The sequence below is a fragment of the Kryptolebias marmoratus genome, linkage group LG23, assembly GCF_001649575.2.
Source record: "Kryptolebias marmoratus isolate JLee-2015 linkage group LG23, ASM164957v2, whole genome shotgun sequence".
Lineage (NCBI taxonomy): Eukaryota > Metazoa > Chordata > Actinopteri > Cyprinodontiformes > Rivulidae > Kryptolebias > Kryptolebias marmoratus.
In genome coordinates, this window is record NC_051452.1 from 4,757,016 (window position 1) to 4,778,984 (window position 21,969).

The 21,969-nt window shown below is 42.9% G+C and overlaps 1 protein-coding gene and 1 pseudogene across 1 annotated transcript; both read right to left on the minus strand.

Annotated features, from left to right (window-relative positions):
* Window positions 1-825: 825 nt before the first annotated feature.
* On the minus strand, window positions 826-8,544 carry ephx2 (epoxide hydrolase 2, cytoplasmic). The gene is made up of 18 exons (XM_017434552.3): window positions 8,331-8,544; window positions 7,304-7,382; window positions 6,275-6,437; window positions 5,731-5,921; window positions 5,539-5,661; window positions 5,330-5,401; window positions 4,851-4,946; window positions 4,699-4,777; window positions 4,590-4,624; window positions 4,484-4,510; window positions 4,083-4,168; window positions 3,896-4,007; window positions 3,307-3,381; window positions 3,188-3,230; window positions 3,010-3,112; window positions 2,328-2,397; window positions 1,369-1,449; window positions 826-1,295 (listed from the first exon to the last, which is right to left on the minus strand). Exons 1-18 carry the CDS (start codon window positions 8,432-8,434, stop codon window positions 1,149-1,151), a joined length of 1,686 nt encoding a protein of 561 aa, XP_017290041.1. The 5' UTR covers window positions 8,435-8,544; the 3' UTR covers window positions 826-1,148.
* Window positions 8,545-8,689: 145 nt separating this feature from the next.
* On the minus strand, window positions 8,690-19,803 carry LOC108246828 (annotated as a pseudogene).
* Window positions 19,804-21,969: the final 2,166 nt, after the last annotated feature.

Here is a 21,969-nt window from a genome sequence, read left to right on the forward strand (position 1 = left end):
GAAACACATGAAGATCTCCTGAGGTCCTTCAGAAACTTTATTCTTTAAGATCTGCTTCAGCAGCTGTCTTCTTAGGCTACTGTTAGCTTTTAGCTGTTAGCTACCATGTTCTACTTTCAGCTTTTATTGAGGACTTTGCTTTGCTTCCTTTAGCTTTTAGCTACTGTTCTGCTTCTTTATTTATGCTCTTATTCAGCGTTCACTCCAGGTTTTAGCAGAAAATGGGATTTCTCTCATTATGAGATTATATTTTATTAATATGAGTTTCAAATAATATTAATTGGATGTTTATTTTCTCTTACTAACCTTTTGTTTGGTTACCAAGTTTTGAATATTATGAAAGTTAAATTTACGATAATCCAGGTTTGTTTTATCAGTGATAATCAATAAAAAAAACAGAGTTTATTAGGAATCATTTTTAATTTCAGTGAAACACAAAACTGAGGATTTGTTTAAATGGGACCTCACCGGATTATTTGAAGGACCTTCTCATTCCTCACTCATCCACCAGATCTCTACAATCACAAAACTGTAACTTCCTTCACCTTCCTCGCTCCAGATTGANAGTCCATGGGAGATCGGGCTTTTGCTGTCGCTGCCCCCCGGCTCTGGAACTCTCTCCCAGATTATTTGAGAGCTCCCCAACCATTGATTGATTTTAAAAGAGGCTTGAAGACTTTTTTATTTAAGCAAGCCTATTCTGCTTCTACATGTNGTTTCTTAATACATGTTTTTTATGATGTTGTTTTTATCTCTGATTTTTTATCTTTGATTTTAATTGCACTGTGTAGCACTTTGAGATTTTTGTTAATGAAAAGTGCGGTATAAATTGGATTTATTATTATTATTATTATAAAATCTGAAACAAGGAACAGACTCAAGTTTTAGACATAAATGCATCTGGGATGTAAATTAAACACCAACAATGTTAAAGTAAAATTATTTATCAATTAGTGTCTGATAGATGGGCTTTTATTGTGAAATGTTAGGTCATGACCTCTCTTTTTCTTCTTTACTGAATTTCACATCTATCCTCAAACTAACCCCATCTTTCTTCCTCATTTGTTCTTTTAATTCTTCCTTTTTCATCATTTTCTTATCTTGAAATTATAAAAGGAGATGTAAAATGTTGTTTTCTTCTTCCTTCCTCACTGTTTGGTTGCCATGGTAACCTGCCCATCCTTCTCATGCGTGTCTTTAAGCCACGATATCAGGATGTTGTTCGTCTCGGCCGGTTTGTCCATCTGAGTCCAGTGTCCACAGTCCTCGATGTGTCCTCGGCTCAGGTTCGGGATCTGCGCTCAGAAATCAGCAGGTGTCAGATCCATGTGGGTCAAAACTAAAACCATTCGGCTGTTTTAATCGTACCAAGTCCTCCATCCCGTGTGAGAACGCTGGCAGCAGGACGGGGTCTTTCTCTGCCGTCACCATCAGAGCCGGCATCAGAATCTGACACACAAAACAAATCATGTGTTTCAAAGGAGACAAATCTTCAAACAGTTCTAGCAGGAAATCAGTTGGCTGTGAAGGTCTTTAACGCGTTAAAAAACATTTTAAAGAGACTGAGGCAAAGAGGAGAACTGTTCTGAGGTCAGACGGGTCCAAACCATGGAGGAGAGGGACCATCCAGCCTGTTATCAGCACACAGCTCAAAAACCTGCCTCTCTGATGGTATGGGGGTGCATTAGTGCCTCTGGAAAGGATCTCCAGGTTTTAGAGCAACATCTGCTTCCATCCAGGACTGTTGGACAGACAGAATGGGACAACCTCAGGTCCAGATGTTTACAGACTGATAGAGATGCTGCACAGAGGGAGATGAGACCAAACTCCAACGTTTAGGCCACGAAGCACAACAACATGTCTGAGAAAAACCTGCCACCACTCATACTACAGTGAAGCACAGTGGTGGCAGCATCATGCTGTGGGGATGTTTTCCATCAGAAAAGACTGGGAAACTGCTCAGAGGTGAAGGGAAGATGGATGGACTCCAGAGACAGGGACAGAGGTCCACCTTCCAGCAGGACAATGAGTCTGAACCCTCTGCTGAAGAACTCCACTGGTTTAAGCAGAACCAGCTGAAGGTTCTGGAGCGGTCCGGTTCAAACCCAGACCTCAGTCCAGCTGGTTTGTCGGACACAAGCAGCAGGAGCAGCAGATGTTTGGACATGAAGAACAAATAAAAAGTCCAGAGTTTGGAAGGACAAAGCTTATAAAGACCAACCTGTAAAGTATTTTTTTCTCTAACACAGAAAGTTAAACGTTTGTTTGAATAAATGTGTGTATAGGACAACCTGAAGCACAGGTCAGGGTTTTAAGCTCCTACAAACCTTCCCAGCGGGCAGCGAACACGCCCACTTCCAGCTGGCGTCACCGTTTCGATACCAGTTCAACGGACACCTGCGAACCGAGACACAAAGGAAGAACTTTATTAAATTATCAGGGTAATAAACTCTGCTTCACAAGCTGAAATGGACCCAGATGTTAGGGTTATTGTTTTATGTTTTATTTCTTGTTGTCCCTGTGTTTAGTTTAATATTATAGGTTCTTTTGTTGCTTTGCTCTCTGTGTCCCCTGTCCTTATTCACCTGTCCTCAGCCACACCCATCTGCACCTGTCCCCAGTTTGTAATCAGTCACCTGTGTCCATTAAAACCTGTTCCTCTGCTCCTCACACTCCCTGCGGTCTGTGAGGTTTTTGTTATTTAGTGTTTGCTGCCATGACAGCCTTTTGTTTTTGTTATTTTAAAGAAATTAGTTTTCATTCTGAGCTCGTTTTGTGTCTGCCTGTGTTTGGGTCCATCCTCAGAGTCTGACACCCAGTTATGTCTGTTAATCTTTCTATAAAAAAGAGGCAAAAAGTCGACCACAGATTCCCTGAAGCTCAGAATGAAGTCATTTAACATTTCGTTGTTTCACTCATCCTCTGACAGAACATTGAGCTGTGTTTGTGTAAGCCACCCAAGGGAAACCTCTGTGGTGTAAAGTCATGTTCTCATTAAATCAGCTCCACCTGAAGCCCTTCTCTTTGTACTGGCTGACGTAGTACTGCAGGTCGGCCTCGGTCAGCATGGAGCTCCGGGGAACCTCCTCCGGCTGACCCACAAGCAGACCACCTGAGAGCCAGAAACACAACATGAGCTCTGAGTTTCCAGCAACATCTGAAGATGTTCCTCAGGAGATCCTCTCACCTCGAGCACAGACTCCTGCAGTGCTGATCGTAGGACGATTCTCCTGAAGAAACAACATTCATCATGTGCTTTGATTCCACCCGTGCTGACCCGATTGTGCCGTTTGTGTGTCGACTCACCTTTTCCCTGCTGTTGTAGAAGAAAATCTTGAACGTTCTCTCCAAGTTCTTCTCCAGCTCGGCCTCGGCTACACCCTGAAACACATCGAGACAATATTTTAATCAAATATTAAACTCTAGCATTCCTTGAAGAACAGAGTTTTAATTCAAGATGGCCGCCACAGACATATCTTGTTAGACATGTTAGTGCTCAGACTGTTTGTCAAGGACAACTCTCAGCTACTCTCCTGCGTAAACGTTACCTCTTATCTGTAGTTTTTAAAGTTATAACCATGTTTGTGTTGGCAAAGGTACATTAGCTGAAGCAGCCATCTTTCTGTCTGCAGAATGATGACCTTTGACCCTTCCCAGATTGATGGGCAGCAGCAGTTGCTTCCTGTCGGTCACTGCTGATGTCTTTCCACCCTGGTGTTGTGTTAAACTGCCATGGTTGAGGTCAGATTTGAAGAATTATGTCTCGTGACTGTGAGGCTTTTAGTGAGACGCAGCTGGTTGTTTCTCCTAACATCAACAACACTTGGAGCTTTTGAAACAACAAAAAGAAGCCAAATCAAATATTTAGGCCTTATGGCAGCATTGGGTAACTTACAGGTTTCTGGAAGTAGATCTGGTAGTCAAATATGGGCGAAGCCAAGAGTTTCTTTGAAGGAGGAACGGAAGGATCCACCGGGAACAGAGGAGTGTTCAAAGACGCCACGGCTCTGCACGGGAACAGAAAATTACATGACAGAATCCTGGAAACATGTCTGACTTTGTGAAACTTCTTATTTGTTCACCTGATTCTCTCTGGGAAATAGCGGGCCATGTTCCAAACCAAAACGCCGCCCCAGTCGTGACCCACCAGGGTGACCTGTGGTATGGCCTGAGACAGGACAGAGGTGAGTCAGCGATGGTAAGACCAACCCTGCTTTTTTATTTAAAGTTGTAAATGAAAACAGAATGCAATGATTTGCAAATCTCATAAACCCATGTTTTATTCACAAAGGAACAGTAAATTAATCAAATGTTGAAACTAAGAAATTCTACTTTTTTCTTTTTAAGGAAGTTTAGGTTTTTGCAACTGGTCTGTAAGAAGACTCAGAAGTGAAGATGGGCAGGGGTTCACCAGTCTGTGAAGAACTGGGTCTAAAAATACTGAAATCTTAAAATCTGTGTTGAACTTTGACTCCTTTCTTACCATTTTATCGAGGAACGTGATTAAATCCTGCAAAAAGAGAAACACTTTGAGTAAAAAAGTTTAAATGTTTTATGTCAAGCAGTCCATTGTTGAGAAAAGTTTGTACCTTGCAAAGTTGCTCCTGAGAATATTCCTCAATGTCTGCAGAAAATATCAGAGAAATTATAGATAATAAGACAACCAAGTATTGCATTAAATGTTTGTTGTTTGCCCACCAGGGGGCGCCGTGGACTCCCCGTATCCCTTCATGTCCAGAGCCAAGACCCTGAACCCTGCTGCAGCCAAGGCTGGGATCTGCAGGACAGGAGGCAGGTGAGAAAACATGCTGCAAACTGTTCCTACAGTTGAATGACAGGACGCGGCTCACCTGGAACCTCCAGGAGTACCAGCTCTCAGGGAACCCGTGGCAGAACAGAACCGGTGGGCCGGAGCCCATCTCCACGTAGTGAGTCCTCACACCAGGCTGAGACACAGAGAGGAAACTGTTTCCACGCTTTTCTTTTTTATTAACCTTGAACCATTATGGCCACCATGGTACCCATATCTGTATCTGCAACAACAGCCTGACAAAGGAAAACATGAACTAAAAGGAGCAAAATACCATCAATACTCAATGCATTTCTGTGGGGAAAACAGTTAAAATACTATTAAATATTTTGAAAGGTGTAAAAGTTATGAAACCCTAAAGTCACAGCATCCCTCTCCTGAATGAACTGAATGATATTAAATGACTAAAACAACACAAAGTAACAGTTTGATTTAAAAAGACATCCAGAAAAATAAAAACAGGAAAACAATCGTGCTGACTCAGCACTTTGAGCTGCTAAGAGTGATTCAGGACTTTACTCTGATGAGGACGTATCCATGAGACACTTGGTCAGGGCTGCAGGACGGTGGAGGACCTTCTGCTCCAACAACCTGGAAAATATTAAACAGGTGTGTTTTAACCTGCAGCACGAAGCTCCACGCTCTTTATTCTGTCAGAAACGTTTTAATGAATCCATCGCTGCTTCAGTCTGCAGGAAAAGGCCCCACATGTGAGAAAATGCCTCTACCTGAACTCCGGTAAAGTCGGACAGTTTCTCCAGAGCTCCTTCCAGATTCTCCAGCAGGAGGGCCTTCATCCCCGCTGCCTCTGCTGCCCTCACACCCTCCTCATCCACATCGAGCCACAGAGCCTGGACAGGAAGTGGTCAGCTCAGACTTCCTGTAAACGGATCATATCTTTGTTCAGATCTGTCCCCTACCTGCTGAGGTGAGACTCCCAGCTGCTGCAAAGCAGAGCTGAACAGGGCAGGCTCGGGGACCCTGTGACCCGAGTGACAGGACTGCAGGACCAGGTCAAAATGGCGCCCCAACAGACAGAGAAGGCGGGCCGAGGCGTCTCTGGAGGCGCTGTCGTCTAACCACTGATTGGCCAGCACGGCTGTCAGTACCCCTTTAAGTCAAAGGTTACATCATCAACATCTGGAGACAGCTAGTAAAATATCTCATGAAAAACTGGATGGATTTTAATTAAGCTCCCTGAAGCCAGAGTTGACCCAAATCAAGATGGCTGCCACAGCTAATCTACCTTTACCAACACAGAAATGGCTGTAAGTCCCTCTAAATTACAGCTAATGAGGTAAAGTTTAAGTGGTAGTAGCTGATAGTCATCCTAAACACATACTCTGAGCATTCACACAACTCATGCAATGTTGCTGTGGCGGCCATCTTAAATTAATGCCCCAAAAAGAGGGGAAAGGAAATAACACTCTGATAATAAATCTGTGTGTTCAGGAGTCTGTGAACCTTTTTGGCGCAGACCGGCGGCCATCTTTATCACCGCGTCTTGGACTTCCATCATTTCCTTCCTGAGCTGCTCCAGCAGGGCTCGGGCCGACCAATCAGGAGGCAGCGTTAGCCTTCTGGCCTTCGCCTCCTTCACACACTCGGCCTGAAACTCTGGAATCATCTGTGTAGAAACACACACACACACACACCTCCAGCCTTCATTTATCAGGGACGCTGCAGTGAGACATGGTGGACATGCAGGACATCTGCACACTGAAAACTGATGGGTTATTTCATCACTCAGTGGCTGAGTCACAAGCTGGGCTGGTTTGAACAAACATTGGGTCCAGCTGATGTAGCGGTTGGGTTGGAGATGAGCCGGGTCGTTCTTCAGGGTTCAACATGTTATTCCAGAACTTTGGTTAGTTTTACCTCGGCGGGTTATCGGCTTGACCCAGTTCTCTGCAGAAACAGGAATTTATAAACAGATAAGCAGCCCAGTGGGTGTCAGTTTCCAAGCAGTTAAGCCAGTTTGAGCAATAAAACAAAACCATCATTGTGGTTCCTGTCAGGAGTCTGCACACCCTGTCCCAGTGGGACAAACACTTTCCCAACAGATGTTCTGTTATTCATCTGTCAGCTCATCACAGGCAGAGACTCATCAGATCAACAAACCACAGAGCTGAACAGGAAATAACCATCTTTGATCAAACTGACCCAACCTGTTCACTCAGCAGCTGAGTCATCAAAATAACCCTGCAGTTTTTAGTGTGTGCTCTGAGAAAAGAAGCATGAATATAAATATTAGGTTTAGATTGTGACAAATTTTCAGTGAGGCCAACAATTAGTTCATCATTTCCTTCATTAATGCAGAACACCTGTAGAAATAATTGTTTTTCAGTAGTTTAAAGCAGCTTTTAATGTAAAACTTTTACTGAGTCCACAAAACATGAGTTCAGTTCATTTGTGTCTGTTGATCATTATTTGCTTTAAAATATTTGTTATATTAAGTTGTTTCCATGAGGATGAATTAAACTGAACCCAGACCTGCGTCAGAGTCAGGCCGCCTCTTTCTGCTCGCATCATGGCGCCATCTTCCTGAGACGCCACCTTGGACAGAAAACCTCTGAGGAGCACAAAATATATGAAACTCAAAGATGCAAACAAAGTGAACATAATTACATTATCCAGACACAGGAATCACCTGCAAACAACCGATGGTCTCGGTGTAAAAATAGTTAAAAACATAATTAAATGTTCACATTCAGGGGTGGAAATTGTTTAAATGTGGCTTTTAATTGAAAACTGAGATTTGGAAACATCACAAGGTGTTTTAGAAGAAAAGTTCTGACATTTTGGACTTTGAGCAGAAACTGATTGAATTTAAAGGTCGGGCTGCTGCTTGTTGCTGATTGACAGAATCTGCAGAGTTAACACTCAATCTGTCAAATTTAAGGAAACTATCAGCTGAGCAAACAGCATTTAACAACTAAAACCCAAAGGTTTCAAAGTTTAGAGTCATGTGAGGCAATAATCTGAATCTGAACGCTGACTTTAGTTTCTTTTAGACTCTTTACTTTAGCAAACTTTCAGCTATTTCAGCCGTTCAACTTTCAAAACATTCAGCTCGTTTAGGACGTTAAGGATGTGAGTTTTAGTTTCTGTCATTTTATACTTTTTGAAATATTTCATTTTATTTACATTTTTTTCTCATTGAAATGCATTGAGAGCTCTTCATGTTCTTCAAAAACGTTGTTCCAGTTTGACTATTATTCAACTCATTTTCACCTTTTTCAACAAAGTCATGCAGAATTCAGCATTATGCTGATTTTTTTTTTTTTCTAACTGCTGCAAAAATATAGAAACCCTGCTCGGAAATCTGGAAACTTAAAGCAGTTTAAATCAAAGAAAAACTTAATTTAAAGTATTTCTCTGCTTTACTGCATGCAGTCCCAACATTCACAGGCAGTGGAAGTTCAGTAACTGACTTTAAACAGTTAAAATCCAACTATAACAAGGAAGCATTTCTTGTTTTTGTACACAGCAGACATGTTGTGTAACCGTCTCCTCTCACCCCGGCAGGCTGTGCAGCTCCTCCAGCTTGTTGCAAACAGATTTGGGTTTGGACGGGACGACAACCCCCCAGAAGTTGAACAAAACAGCTTTCTTCTCCTCCATTTCCTCAGCTTCTGACTGTGAGTTTTCAGCTTCTCTGCCTGCAAACTCCCAAGTGTGTCTGCAGCAGTTATACGTGGGTGTGTGTGTGTGTGTGTGTGTGTGTTTGTGTGCAGCTCTGACCTCCGTACAGACTGACGCTGCTGGACCGCCCACCTATCATACAAGCTCACACTTGGCCCACCATGAATCAGGACAGGCAGCTTTCTGATTCCCGTCAGAAGCTTCAGGTTTTCTTTATTAAACTAGTGTTTCTATTTTATTTTTTAAGTTTTATTTTGCTGACAGCTGCAAAAACCTTTAATATTCTGAAAAAGAAATTAATTTATAAAATGATGCATTCAAATCAGTTGAGTTCAAGTGAAATATTTGCATGCAGATTTTATCTGAACTGAAGCACATCAAAGACACAACTGTGTTTATTGACAACATCTAACTGAAAACATCAGAGCGGTGAGAAAATTTAGGATAATTTAACTCTGGAAATTTGTAGTTTGTGTCTGTTTCTTAGAGGATCTGGATCATTTCTGTCGTCAGATGTCAACAGTCCAACCTTCAATATAAAACAGATCATATAGTATCTGCAAAACTGAAACTTGTCTTTATTTATTCAGTAAATTCAGGAAAACACAACTGATGTGACACAAAAATGAACCCAGAATGAAACAGGATTCAGCAGAAAACTGAGGGCACCTTGTAGAAACATTTGAAATGTACCTCCTAAACATGTGATCAAAATGTAAAACTAGAGAAAATGCATTTTCTGCAGAAACAGATCTGCTGCTAAAAGCTTAAATGAACAAAACTGAGAAAAACAAAACACATCAAATACTTATTTATATAAAAATAAACAGAAACATGTACTGAAAACAGAATAAAACATTTTAAACATCAGATTTATGTAAATGTACGAGGTCAGATTATTCACAGCATTCATTACAGTTCAACTCAGTGAAAGAAATGAAGAAAATACATCCCATAATATTTATATTTTGCATATCAGCTCAACTTTGGACCTGAAGTCGTGTCACAACAACTATCAGCTGCTACCTTGTCTTGAGAACCAGATAAAACCAGAAGGCGTGGTGCAGTTATTTTAAAATCCTGTTCTCAGATCAGCTGTTACTGATCAGACTGACCCTCCTTCAGCTCACAAAGAGACACCGATGAATCAAAAAGACTGTGCTTAATCCCGACCCTAAAGGCAGGACACAGCGGCTCTCTGAACGTGGTGCTGAAGGTGTAGAGGTGGATCGGAGCGTCTGAGGAGACTGTGTAGAAGGACAGAGTCCCAGAGGGCCAGTCCACATACACTCCTACTCTGTTGGAGGTGGAGGAAGGTGGACAAATGTCTGTTTTCTTGTTGTTGTGAAAAACAAAGTAAGTCTTCCCCGAACAGCACAGACTCCAGGACTGATTGTTCCCTCCGAGCAAGCAGTCGGAGCCGTCACCTTTCCTGCCGATTCCTCTGGAAGTCACTCCGATGCTCACCATTCCTTTCCATTCCACCTCCCAGTAATGACTTCCAGTTAGACTGTCTGCACAGAGCAGCTGGTGCCAGTGGTCAAACCTGTCAGGATGGTCAGGATATGGCTGCTGCTGTGCAACTTCTGTCACTTTTCTGTTGTTGGCTGACAGTTTGAGGTGTTGGTGTGCTGTGTTTGAATCCAGAGTGATCCGATAAGCATCTGCAACAACAAGACGGCAGCTGTGACTTACATAATTCAAGAGAAACACATATTTAAGGTTTGTTTTTATACATTAAGTTGAAAACATCTTACACTTCCTTGGTCCTGCTTGCAGCATCCAGGCCCCACCATGGTCCACTCTAAGGAGGAAATCAAACATTCACTCAGGTGATGCATGCACTGAACAAAACCTCAAGCATTTAAGATAAAACTCACACAGAAACTTCACATAAGGATGGAAAAGGCAAGTTGCAGTTTTCCTTGAATGCCAAAAAATCACCTGTTTCTGTATGCCAGCCTATGAGTTCAGGCTTCTGCACATTATCTCAGCTGTTCTTGGGATCTGCTCTGATGACCACTGGCACCACTGAGGCCTCTACACAACTTCTCCATTTCCTCTTTCAGCCCTTGGTATTTCACAAACTTCTCGTGGTCCTTCTTCTTGATGTTACAATAATTTGGAATTGCTACATTTATCCCTTCTTTTGTTTGTCGACCACCATAATGGCTGGTTGCTTAGCCATCCTCTGTTTGTCAGTCTGAATCCAGAGGTCCTATCGTTCTCCACCACCCTTGCTGGAGCCGTCCCTTTTGACTCTGGGACCTCCAGCTCACACTTGACCCAAAGGGACCTGTGCAATGTGTCAGACATGTGGTTATGGTGTGATGCAGTTATGTCTAAGGGACATCCTTGCACAACCTGTTTGGAAACAAGCTGGTAGGTCAGATTATATAAATATACAAACTTCCTGCAAATTTGTTTTGTAATTAGTGAGAGACATATAAATGAGGCCATGCTTGGATGAACATGATCTGCATCAGATGTGGGGCTCCAGGACATTCTGATGAGAAATGAATAGGAATAAGACATTTTTGGATGAAGAACAGTAGGCCAGAAGTTGTTCCTTTGTCAGTCAGGATGTCGGGTTTCAAGATTTCTGAGCTGGCGTGGCATCTCTCATAGGAGTCTGCTCCAAGTATTGGCTGGAAGTCAAAGTGAGAGGTTCCATCAAAGGTGGTGAAGAATGACAGGACTTTCAAACAGGTGATGGATAGCTAACTCAGTGTTGTGGTGGTTGACGAACTACAGACGAAGGCAGTGCTGACAGATGTAGCTATAGACACCAAGTGACTGTAACACCAAGAAGAAAAAACATGAGAAGCTCAAAAAATACCAAGGGCTGAAAGAGGAGATGGAGAAGCTGTGGAGAGTGGAGGCCTCAGTGGTGCCAGTAGTCATTGGAGCACTTAGGGCTCCAACCTGACAGATGTCTGCCCAGCAGAGTACAGTCCTAGGAACAACTAAGGTACCGAGCAGAACCCTCGAGCTCCCAGGCCTCTGATGGAGGACAACCACCATCTTGGAAATGCAAGCTGAGAGTTATGAGTGCAAATCTTATTGCAGTAGTGTGCAAAACTGTTGTCTCTATGAGACTGGATCAGTGTGGAGTTGATGTGAGGATCACTTTAGCTGTCAGTCAACCATTAGTTGCAGAGACCTCAGTCTGTACCTAAAAGTGTCCAATCTCCAGTGTGGAGCAGAAGAAAGGATCTTCACTCCTTCTGCTCCTGGATGATTGTATCTCAGGTCCAGTTCTCTCAGACTGGAGGGGTTAGAGGTCAGAGCTGAGGCCAGAGAATCACAGCCATCCTTTGTGATCAAACACCCTGAAAGCCTGAAAAACCAACAGAGGACACGTGTCAGACAAGCTTTCCTGTTAGGATTCATGGTTAGATGTTTTGTTTTCCACTTAAAACTTCTTATTCATTTTTTAAAGTGGAATTCCTGACCTGAGAGTTTCCAATGTGCAACATGGACTCTGCAGTCCAGCACACAGCTGCTTCACTCCTGAATCCTTCAGGTTGTTGTTACTCAGGTCCAGTTCTCTCAGACTGGAGGGGTTAGAGGTCAGAGCTGAGGCCAGAGAAGCACAACCTTCCTTTGTGATCAAACACCCTGAAAGCCTGAAAAACCAACAGGGGACATGTGTCAGACAAACATCCCTTCTTTGATTTGGGCTGTTAGGATTCATGGTTAGGTTTATTGTTTTCCATTTTTAATTTCTTATTCATTTTTTGAAATGGAATTCCTGACCTGAGAGTTTCCAATCTGCAACATGGACTCCGCAGTCCAGCACAGAGCTGCTTCACTCCTGAATCCATCAGGTTGTTGTTACTCAGGTCCAGTTCTCTCAAACTGGAGGACTGAGAGCTGAGGACTGAGGCCAAAGCTTCACAGCTTCTCTTCGAGAGGTTAGAGCCACTCAAACTGAAGACACAATGATATCAAACAGAAAAAAGATGAAGACAACTTCCTGCATTTGTCAATTTAAAAAGAAAGTTTGATATTTGTGAACTTACAGAGCTTTGTTGGAAACTTTGACCACTGGCAGCAACCTCAGTAAAGCCTCCTCTGATGCAGAGAATTTCTTCAGGTCAAACACATCCAGATCTTCTGATGACAGTAAGATGTAGACCAGAGCTGACCACTGAGCAGGAGACAGTCCATCTGTGGAGAGACTTCCTGATTTCAGGCTCTTCTGAATCTCCTCCACCAGAGAACGATCGCTCAGTTCATTCAGACAGTGGAACAGATTTATGCACTTCTCTGGACATTGACTTGTCTCGATTTTCTTCTTGATGTAATCAACTGTTTCCTGACTGCTCAGAGAGCTACTTTCTGTCTGTGTCAGCAGACCTTGTAGGAGTTTCTGATTGGTCTGCAGTGAAAGACCCAAGAAGAATCGGAGGAACAAGTCCAGGTGTCCATTTTGACTTAGGAGGGCCATATCAACAGCACTCTGGTATGGGTCTGTCTCTTGAGAAACAGCTTTTTTTGTTTTGAACATCTTGGATATTGTGATCTGAGAGTTGATGAGATGGAGATGAAGAGCAGCCAGAAACTCCTGAACACTCAGATGGACGAAGCAGAACACCTTGTCCTGGTACAGCCCTCTCTCCTCTTTAAAGATCTGTGTGAACACTCCTGAGTACACTGAGGCTGCTCTGATATCGATGCCACTCTCTGTCAGGTCTGATTCATAGAGGATCAGGTTTCCTTTCTGCAGCTGCTCAAAAGCCAGTTTTCCCAGAGACTCAATCATCCTCCTGGTCTCTGGACTCCAGTGTGGATCTGTCTCAGCTCCTCCTTCATACTTGACCTTCTTGACTTTGGTCTGAACCACCAGGAAGTGGATGTACATCTCAGTCAGGGTGTTGGGCAACCTTTCTTTCTCTTTGGTTTTCAACAGATCCTCCAGAACTGTAGCAGTGATCCAGCAGAAGACCGGGATGTGGCACATGATGTGGAGGCTTCGTGATGTCTTGATGTTGGAGATGACTCTTTTGACTTGCTTTTTGTCTCTGAACCTCTTCTTAAAGTACTCCTCCTTCTGTGGGTCAGTGAACCCTCTGACCTCTGTCACCATGCCAACACTCAGCAGGGATCTGATTGGCTGCTGCAGGTCGTGTGGTTATCCAGAGGCGAGCAAAGGGAAGCAGGTTCCCCCTGATGAGGTTTGTCAGCAGCACATCCACTGAGGTGGACTCTGTAACATCAGTCAGGATCTGATTGTTGAGGAAGTCCAGAGGAAGTCGACACTCATCCAGACCATCAAAGATGAACACAAGCTGGAGCTCTTCAAAGCTGCACATTTCTTTGGTTTCAGTGAAGAAGTGATGAACAAGTTCCACCAAGCTGAACTTTTTCTCCTTCAGCACATTCAGCTCTCTGAAGGTAAACGGGAACAGGAAGTGGATGTCCTGGTTGGCTTTGTCTTCAGCCCAGTCCAGAGTGAACTTCTGAGTTAGGACAGTTTTCCCGATGCCGGCCACGCCCTTCGTCATCACTGTTCTGATTGGTTTGTCTCTTCCAGGAAGGGGTTTAAAGATGTCTTCCTGCCTGATGGTTGTTTCTGGTCTGTATGGTTTCCTGGAGGCTGTTTCAATCTGTCTGACCTCATGTTCATTGTTGACCTCTCCAGTCCCTCCCTCTGTGATGAAGAGCTCTGTGTAGATCTCTTTCAGGAGAGTTGGGTTTCCTGCCTTAGTGATCCCCTCAAACACACACTGGAACTTTGTCTTCAGGTTAGATTTCAGTTTACTTCTGCACAGTGGTGCAATAGTTTCTGAAAGTTCAAGAGACAAAGAATATTAGGTCAAGTCTTAAAACAAACCTTGAAACTGTTGCTCTCATTTAGGGTCTCTTACTATTGTACAATAAATCAGCCAGCTGCTCCTTCTGCATCATCCTCAAGAAGTTTAGAGTGATGTTTAAAAATGGCTCTTTGCTTCTCATCCTCTGCTCCTCATCTGCTTCCTGCAGCACCTCCTCAACGTTCCTCTGACTGTCTGAATATGTGGGATCTGGATGGAGAACTCTCAGGAACTCCTTCAGCTCGTCTTTCACAAAAGACACAATTTTCTCCTCAAGAATCTGAAAGAATAAAGTTTGAATTAAACAACACATAAATTAATTGACTGATGACATTCTGAAATAATAATAATTCATTTTCTGTTGGGTCTGGGTCACAGGGGCAACAACCTTTAGGGCTCTTACAGGAATGCAGATGTTAAAGCAAGAAGTAAGACCTTTAAATCAGTCCAGAAATGGAGAGAAACCAGGACCAGGGTTATGTGTTCATGTATTTTAGTACGAGCTGCTGCGATCTGGACAATTTGTTCATCTGAACCAACATAAAACGCCTTCCAATAGTCTAACCAAGAAGTAATACAAGCATGAATCACTTTTTCAAGGTCTTTGGTAAAAAGATAGGACTCCACCTTGAAGTTGTGTGTTAATTGGAAAAACCCTGATTTCACAACTGTATTAATCTGTTTGTCTGATTTAAAGACACAATAAAAACACCCAGATTCCTGGCAGCAGAGGGGCTGTATGAAGCCAAGGACCCAGGAGTGTCGAGAGTAATACATTTACCAACATTAATGGCGTTAGTCTAATTTTTTATTGACATTCAGAGAATTTGATCTTAACCAGATGTTAACATCATTTAGACAGCTCCAGTTCATTGATACTGTCAAGCTTAATTGGCAGATAAACCTGGCTAGGGATGGAAAGGGATGTTATGTTTCCTAAAAATGGACCTCAAAGGCAACATATTCAGATTTAAAAGCAGTGAACCTAAAATAGACCCTTGAGGGACGCCACAAGTCATAAGAGGAAGAGGAGCTTTCCCCTCCTGCTGATCAGGTCGACTCTAACCCAGGATTAAACTGTCTTTGATACCAAAAACCTGCTGAAGTTGTGACAGCAAGATATGATGGTCCACAGCAGAAAGGTCTAAAACAGTGGAGGCCAGTCCTGATCCTGGAGGTCCACCATCCTGCAGGTTTTAGATGTTTCTATGCTTTGACTGAGTGATTATCAGGCTCCTGCGGACATGAAGACCTGCTGAAGAGCAGAGAAACATCTAAAACCTGCAGGATGGTGGACCTCCAGGACCAGGACTGGACACCACTGGTCTAAAACAGCAGAGCTTTCCGAATCAAAGATCATTAAAACTCCTAAAGGTTCAGTCTGTGTGCTGTGGAGTGATTCTATAGTTTGAGACTGTTGGGTCCAGACTGGGTCCTCTCCATCCTGCCTCTCACCCAGAGGGACTCCAGAGTGGAAACGAGTCCAGACCTCCTTCAGGAGACCGGGTCCAGAACTCAAGCCCAACTACATCCAGCCGGTACCTCTCCACTCCCTGCATGAACTTGGTCTCCTTCCTTTTTATTGGGTCGTTCTTTCTCAAATCACCCAGAGTTTCTTACATGTTGTGTTTTATTTCTATTTACTAAATCATGAATAACTTTACAGCACGATCATCTAAATCAAATGGATGCCAACGACAGAGCAAAGTGACGGTCATTTCTCCCTTTTCCCAGTCCTAATATCTGTGTCTGCAGTGAACGGTGCGGTGCATGCAGGAACCTTGAAGGTGGAGTCCAGTTCTGCTGAATTCTGGTTTGCAGCCGGTTCACGGAGCATCTCCGGCTTCTCCTTATTAACCCTGAACAAACAGGGAGAAACATGACGGCTTAAAGTCTTCCAGGGTTAAACATGGAAAAAGATTTCCTGGTTATTTATGAAACACACACCCATCTTTGATGTTTAAAGGAAAATCCATGGATTTGTCACTCTTCAGGGACATGACGCTGGGTTCTGACGGGTCTTTCCTGAAGAAACAGAACATGAAGAATAACATGATGGGTGCAGATATCGAGCAGAACGTTCACTACTTCTGATTCACTGTGAGGAGGTGAAACCTGTCTGAAACAGATTAAAACCTGCTCCGTGTTTCCAGTGACTCTGACCTCGGTTTAAAGTTGATAGGATGACCTGCAGATTTGCCACTCTTCATGGACACAGCGCTGGGTTCTGACGGGTCTTTCCTCTCAGGAACTCTCCTGGAAAAATCAGTAAAGATCCAGAATAAAAATGTTGACAGCAGGAGCTGCAGAGAGACCACCTGCTGAGTGATGGTTCTGTTCAAACACAGCAGAGATAAGAACCTTAATCTGCAGTTTTCTGACTCTCTGTGTGGAAGTGAAATCAGTCGGATGCAGATCCTAAAAGTTTAAAAACAAACTAACTGGACTTCTGTGCTATAATTGAGGATGTGCAGGAGATGCTTTGTTTATGCAGCTAAATTCAGACACAGATTGAGATTAATATGCATCTGAGGGGAGAGAGATTATTCTACATGTGAGTCAGTCCTGGATGATTGACAATCTACACGAACAAACCATCTGATGCAGATTAAAACCTGCTCCGTGTTTCCAGTGAGTCTGACCTCGGTTTAAAGTTGATAGGATGACCTGCAGATCGGTCACTCTTCATGGAGGCAGAGCTGGGTTCAGGAGGTTCTGCTCCGTTCTGGGAAGACCTGACACGAACACAACATTTATTTACAGCTGGATTTTAAAAACTATAAGAGCTCATGTTCAGCTGGAACAGGAGACGTGTTCATCTCTGTCCTCATTGTTTCTTTTTCTTATTTATCAGTTTGTCAGGAGATTCCCTTAAAGTCCAACCAAATGATTCCTGGTAATTAGGTTACCTTTCAGACATTTATTAACTTCTTCAGGAAGAACATTTCAAAATTAAGAACTCTAAACCCAAAACAAACAAGGGAGAGAATTCATGTGGACAAACAGTTAAATTGTTACTTTTATGGTCGCAGCAATAAAACAATAAAAACAAAGTTTAGGTGGTTTCTCGTCAGAAAAGGGTTAAAATGTAACTCAGCTGATCGATTGTTTACTGAAAATAATCTGGAATTGCAGGGCAGCAAGGACAAAAGAGCCGTTGTTGGAGAGGAGAAAGGGTGTTTTCCTGTCTTTGATAAACTTTATTAATGATGCATTAAGAGTCTGACACAAAGCTGCTTTAGGATTAAATTAGGTGATTGTTTTGGGTGTTTTTTTTAAATAAAAAGTATTTTTAAAGAGCCTGCAGCTGTGGAGTTCATTCTTAAAGACAGTAAAGCTAATGTGACTGAAGGAGAGAAGAAGAATTCATGTCAGAAAGAAGCGACTGAAGCTCTGCTCAGCTTTGGGACAGGAAATGAGTGGAAGGTCCGTCCGCTCAGACCAGCTGAGAAAAGCATTCGGCCTTCGTTCCTGTGTGGGATGAATGTGTTGATGAGTAAAGTTCTGTGACGCTGGATGAAGGTTTAAAAACGGCTCAAATGTTTTATTTTCCATCCGTTATCTGCAGGTTGTTCCAGACTCGGGTCGCGGCAGCAGCAGCTGGAGCAGGAAGTCCAGACATATCTCTCCTCCTTTTCCAGCTCCTCCAGGAGGAGTCCAGAACAGCTGAGAGACATGTCTTTCCATCATGTCCTGGGTCTCCTCCCAGTTGGACATCCCTGGAACACCTCCCTAAGGAGGCGTCCAGGAGGCATCCTCACCAGATGCCTGAACCACCTCAGCTGGCTCCTCTCCATGTGGAGGAGCAGTGGCTCTATAACTGAACTTCTCACTCCTTCCAGCTGCCTGTATCCATGATCTCCTTCTTTCTGTCACTACCCAAAGTTCATGACCACAGGTGAGGGCAGGAACGTAGACCGACCCGTAAACAGAGACTTTTATCTTGCAGCTCAGCTCCCTCTGCACCACAACGGACCGGTACAGAGTCCACAAGACTGCAGAAGCTTCACCGACCCGTCTGTTGACCTCACGCTCCATTCTTCCTGAGATACTTCAACTCCTCACTCCCAACCCGGAGACATCCGTCCACCCTTTTCCATCTGAGGACCATGGCCTCAGAGTTGGAGGTGATGATCTTCATCTCAGCTGTGAACCGCTCCAGTGAGAGCTGGAGATCACAGCAGGATGACGCCAGCAGCACCACATCATCTGCAAATAGCAGAGATGAACCCCTGAACCCCCTCCACCCCCAGCAGGCAGCTCTGGAAGTCCAACTCTCACCCTGAAGAGGTCCGACTTTCTGCCCGGAACGTGAACCAGACTATCACCCCGTCTGTGAAGAGACAGAACCCGTAACAATCCCCCCACAGGGTTCCCCGAGGAGCACAGCCTTGGACTTGGAGAACAGTTTTAAAACCCAGTGAACCTGTTTTACAGTCCGCCATCAGACCAAAGTCCAAAAAAAAACAGTTTAACGACTTCCAGGCAGAAAAACAACAAGTTCAAAGTGTCGACAGATTTACCGTTTCATCTTGGAAACAACTTGGATCCAAGCTGATCAGAAAACAGCCTGAAAAAAAAGAGAAAAACAGGATCAGTTTGAGGTGAAAAACATTTAAAGTTAATATTTAAATTCAAGATAAATCTGGGACTTCCTGTCCTGAAGAAGACAAACAATCACAGCAAAAACAAACAGCTTTCATTTTGGTCAATTAGAACCAAGATTTCAAAGTAAAATCACCTAATTTAACAACTAAATCACACGTTAATAAATTAGGTAAATTTTAACTAATTTTTATACTTTTAATTTCTCAAAATGTTAAATGTTAACAAATTGTTTATGCTTGTCAATGTAGTGAAATAAATTAGGTAAATCTTTAGCTTTTATTCTCTTTGTTTTAGCTGAAACACCTCATCTTCAGCTTCTTCAGCAAAATTCAAACAGAAAATGTCATTTCTCTCAAAACATCCAGATATATCTTCATGTTTCTGTCAAAAAGAAAAAAACAGATTGATCCTAAAGTGTTAGCATGATTAGAGGAGGAAACATTTAGTTACTGCATTTATTTATTTTACTTTTATAAAGTTTTCTGTTTTCTGAACCCAGAAAGATGAAGACTTCTGTTCTCTGTCATTGATCCAAAGGAAGGTAAAACATTTAGGTTGTTACTGAAATTGGACCTTTTATCTACCCAAAATACTTTAATCAAAACTTAAACCGTCTTCATGGAAAGTATTTAATACAGTTCTTTTTAGAGTGTAGTGTTAAAGTTTAAAGGTTAAAGATCCTTATTGATCTCAGCAGGTTAGGGGAAGAAATTAAGTCAGAAAGAAAAGAAATAAATCAGATTAGATCTGATTTATTCATCAGATCAGATAGATTCCCTTTGAGAGAAACCAGAGAAATAAAGAGAATTTATCATTTTGCTTACTGGAGAAATTCCTGAGGAAGTGAACGTTCTGGTTCTGGTCCTGGTTCTGGTTCTGGTCCTGGTCTGATGGCTGCTCTCATTTCCTTATGATTTCACGACTCAAAGCAATAAATCTGAGGTCAGAGCTCACTTCCTTATCTGTTTATATCTGTCAGCACTGAAGCTGCTGAAAACAAGATAACAATTTTACTGTTTTTGTTCAAACATCTGGTTGAAATTACAGATGTTGTGGCTTTTTATTATTTTTATTGTCTGTATGAATTTCTGTCAGATATTTGTCAGCTTTCTTTTTCTTTTGTTCATTTCAGTTTTTTAATTTAATTAATTTTATTGTTTTTATATTACGTAAAATAATGTATCTTGATTATTTTTATTTATTTAATGGGAAGTATTGTTTTAAATTTATTTTTATCTTATTTGTAATAACATTACGGTTCATCCCTCTAACTTTCCAGTAGATGTAGTTCTGCCCTGTGGCCACCAGAGGGCGCCCTCATTAAATGCTACTAGCTTTGTAAGCTAGCTCGTTTTTAGCTCCTGATTAGCAAGTTGACTCCACTCTTTCTCTCTGCTCCTGGTGGAAGGCAGATGTGTTTCTTTTCTCTCTGCTTTCTTAACTTCTTTTTACTCCTCCAAACATTTTTGAACTATGGATCTGGTCAGCTGGTCTCTCAACGCAATTGATCAAATTTTCTCGACGGGAAGGCTGACCAAAGGAGAGCCAGCTTGCCCTGAGAAGACATTCTTCACTGGATACACATTGGATTCCTGGAAACGTTGGAATCCTGTTTGTCTATCAAGTCTCTCTGTGGAAGACGTGGAAGATCTTTACATATTTGGATTTTTGGTAACAGGATTTCTGCTGTTTGGATTAGGCAGTTACCTGACTTATCGTCAAATTCGTTTGGTGGTTTCGACGAACTACACTCAAACTGTGTGGATACGGCAGCTGACTCGCAAGTTGGATGCGATCCTTTTACAGGACCGCAGACTGAATTGCGTTTCTGGAACTCATGAATAATATGGGTTACATCTTGGAGAAAGCTCGCTTGGAACAGGCGCAATGGTCCTGGAATTTGGCTGTTTGGATTCGCCATTGAGAAGTATCAGCAAGACTTTCAAGGCAGACGAAAACAAGTCTGTCTGAACCAAAACAATTACTGTTTGCTTGTGAATTCGGCTCCCCTAGGCTGACCTTGGTCAGCTATCTTCAAATTTCTCCTGGAACTATGTAAACAAGACGTCCCCCTCTGCCTACATCTCTGTGTCCGTCCAGAGCTCGCTGATATCATTCCATCATTATCAAAGACAATGGCCTCTGTGACGTGATTCATGGACTTCTTTACAGACACACACACACACATGCACATTCACACACTACACTGCCTTCCTTCGTCTCCACACACACATTGTCAGAGTCTGGTGATCCTGGTGGTTTTGGGGTGCTATTCCTTAATTCTCCAGTAGGGGGCTTCGGCGCTACTGGAGGCCCTGCAGACAGGTGTTCCTCATCATAATCACCTAGGAGGCATTTAAGGAGTTGGCAGCCAGCACCTCACCGTCAGAGTGTTAAAAAGGAGGAAGCAGCAAATCAGCAGCTGAGAGGAAACAGTGGAGAGGTAAAGGTCCGCCTGCAGGTGAGGAAGAGGAGTTCTGGGACGACGTTTTACCAAAATACCTCAACCTGAAGTAACGGCTGCACTCTGACCGATCAGTCCGTCCAACTACACAACCAGGTCACCAACCAGTTAAACTACCAACCAACCAGCCAAACAACCATCAAACCAGCGAGCCAACCAACCAACCAACCAATTATCAAACCAGCCAACAGACCGTCAAATCAGCCAACCAGCCAACCAGCCAACCAGCCAACCCACCAACGAACCAACCATCAATCCATCCATCCTTCCATCCAGCCAACCAGTTAATCAACCAACCAACCAACAAACCAGCCAACCATCCATCCAACTAACTAACCAACCAACCAACCAACCAGTTAATCAACCAACCATCCAGCCAACCAACAAACCAACCATCAGCCAACTAATCAACCAGTTTATCAACCAACCATCCATCCATCCAGCCAACTAACCAACCAACCAACCAACCAGTTAATCAACCATCAAACCAGCCAACCAACCAACCAGCCAACTAATTAACCAGTTAATCAACCAACCAACCATCCATCCAGCCAACTAACCAACCAACCAGTTAATCAACCAACCAACAAACCAGCCAACCATCCATCCAACTAACTAACCAA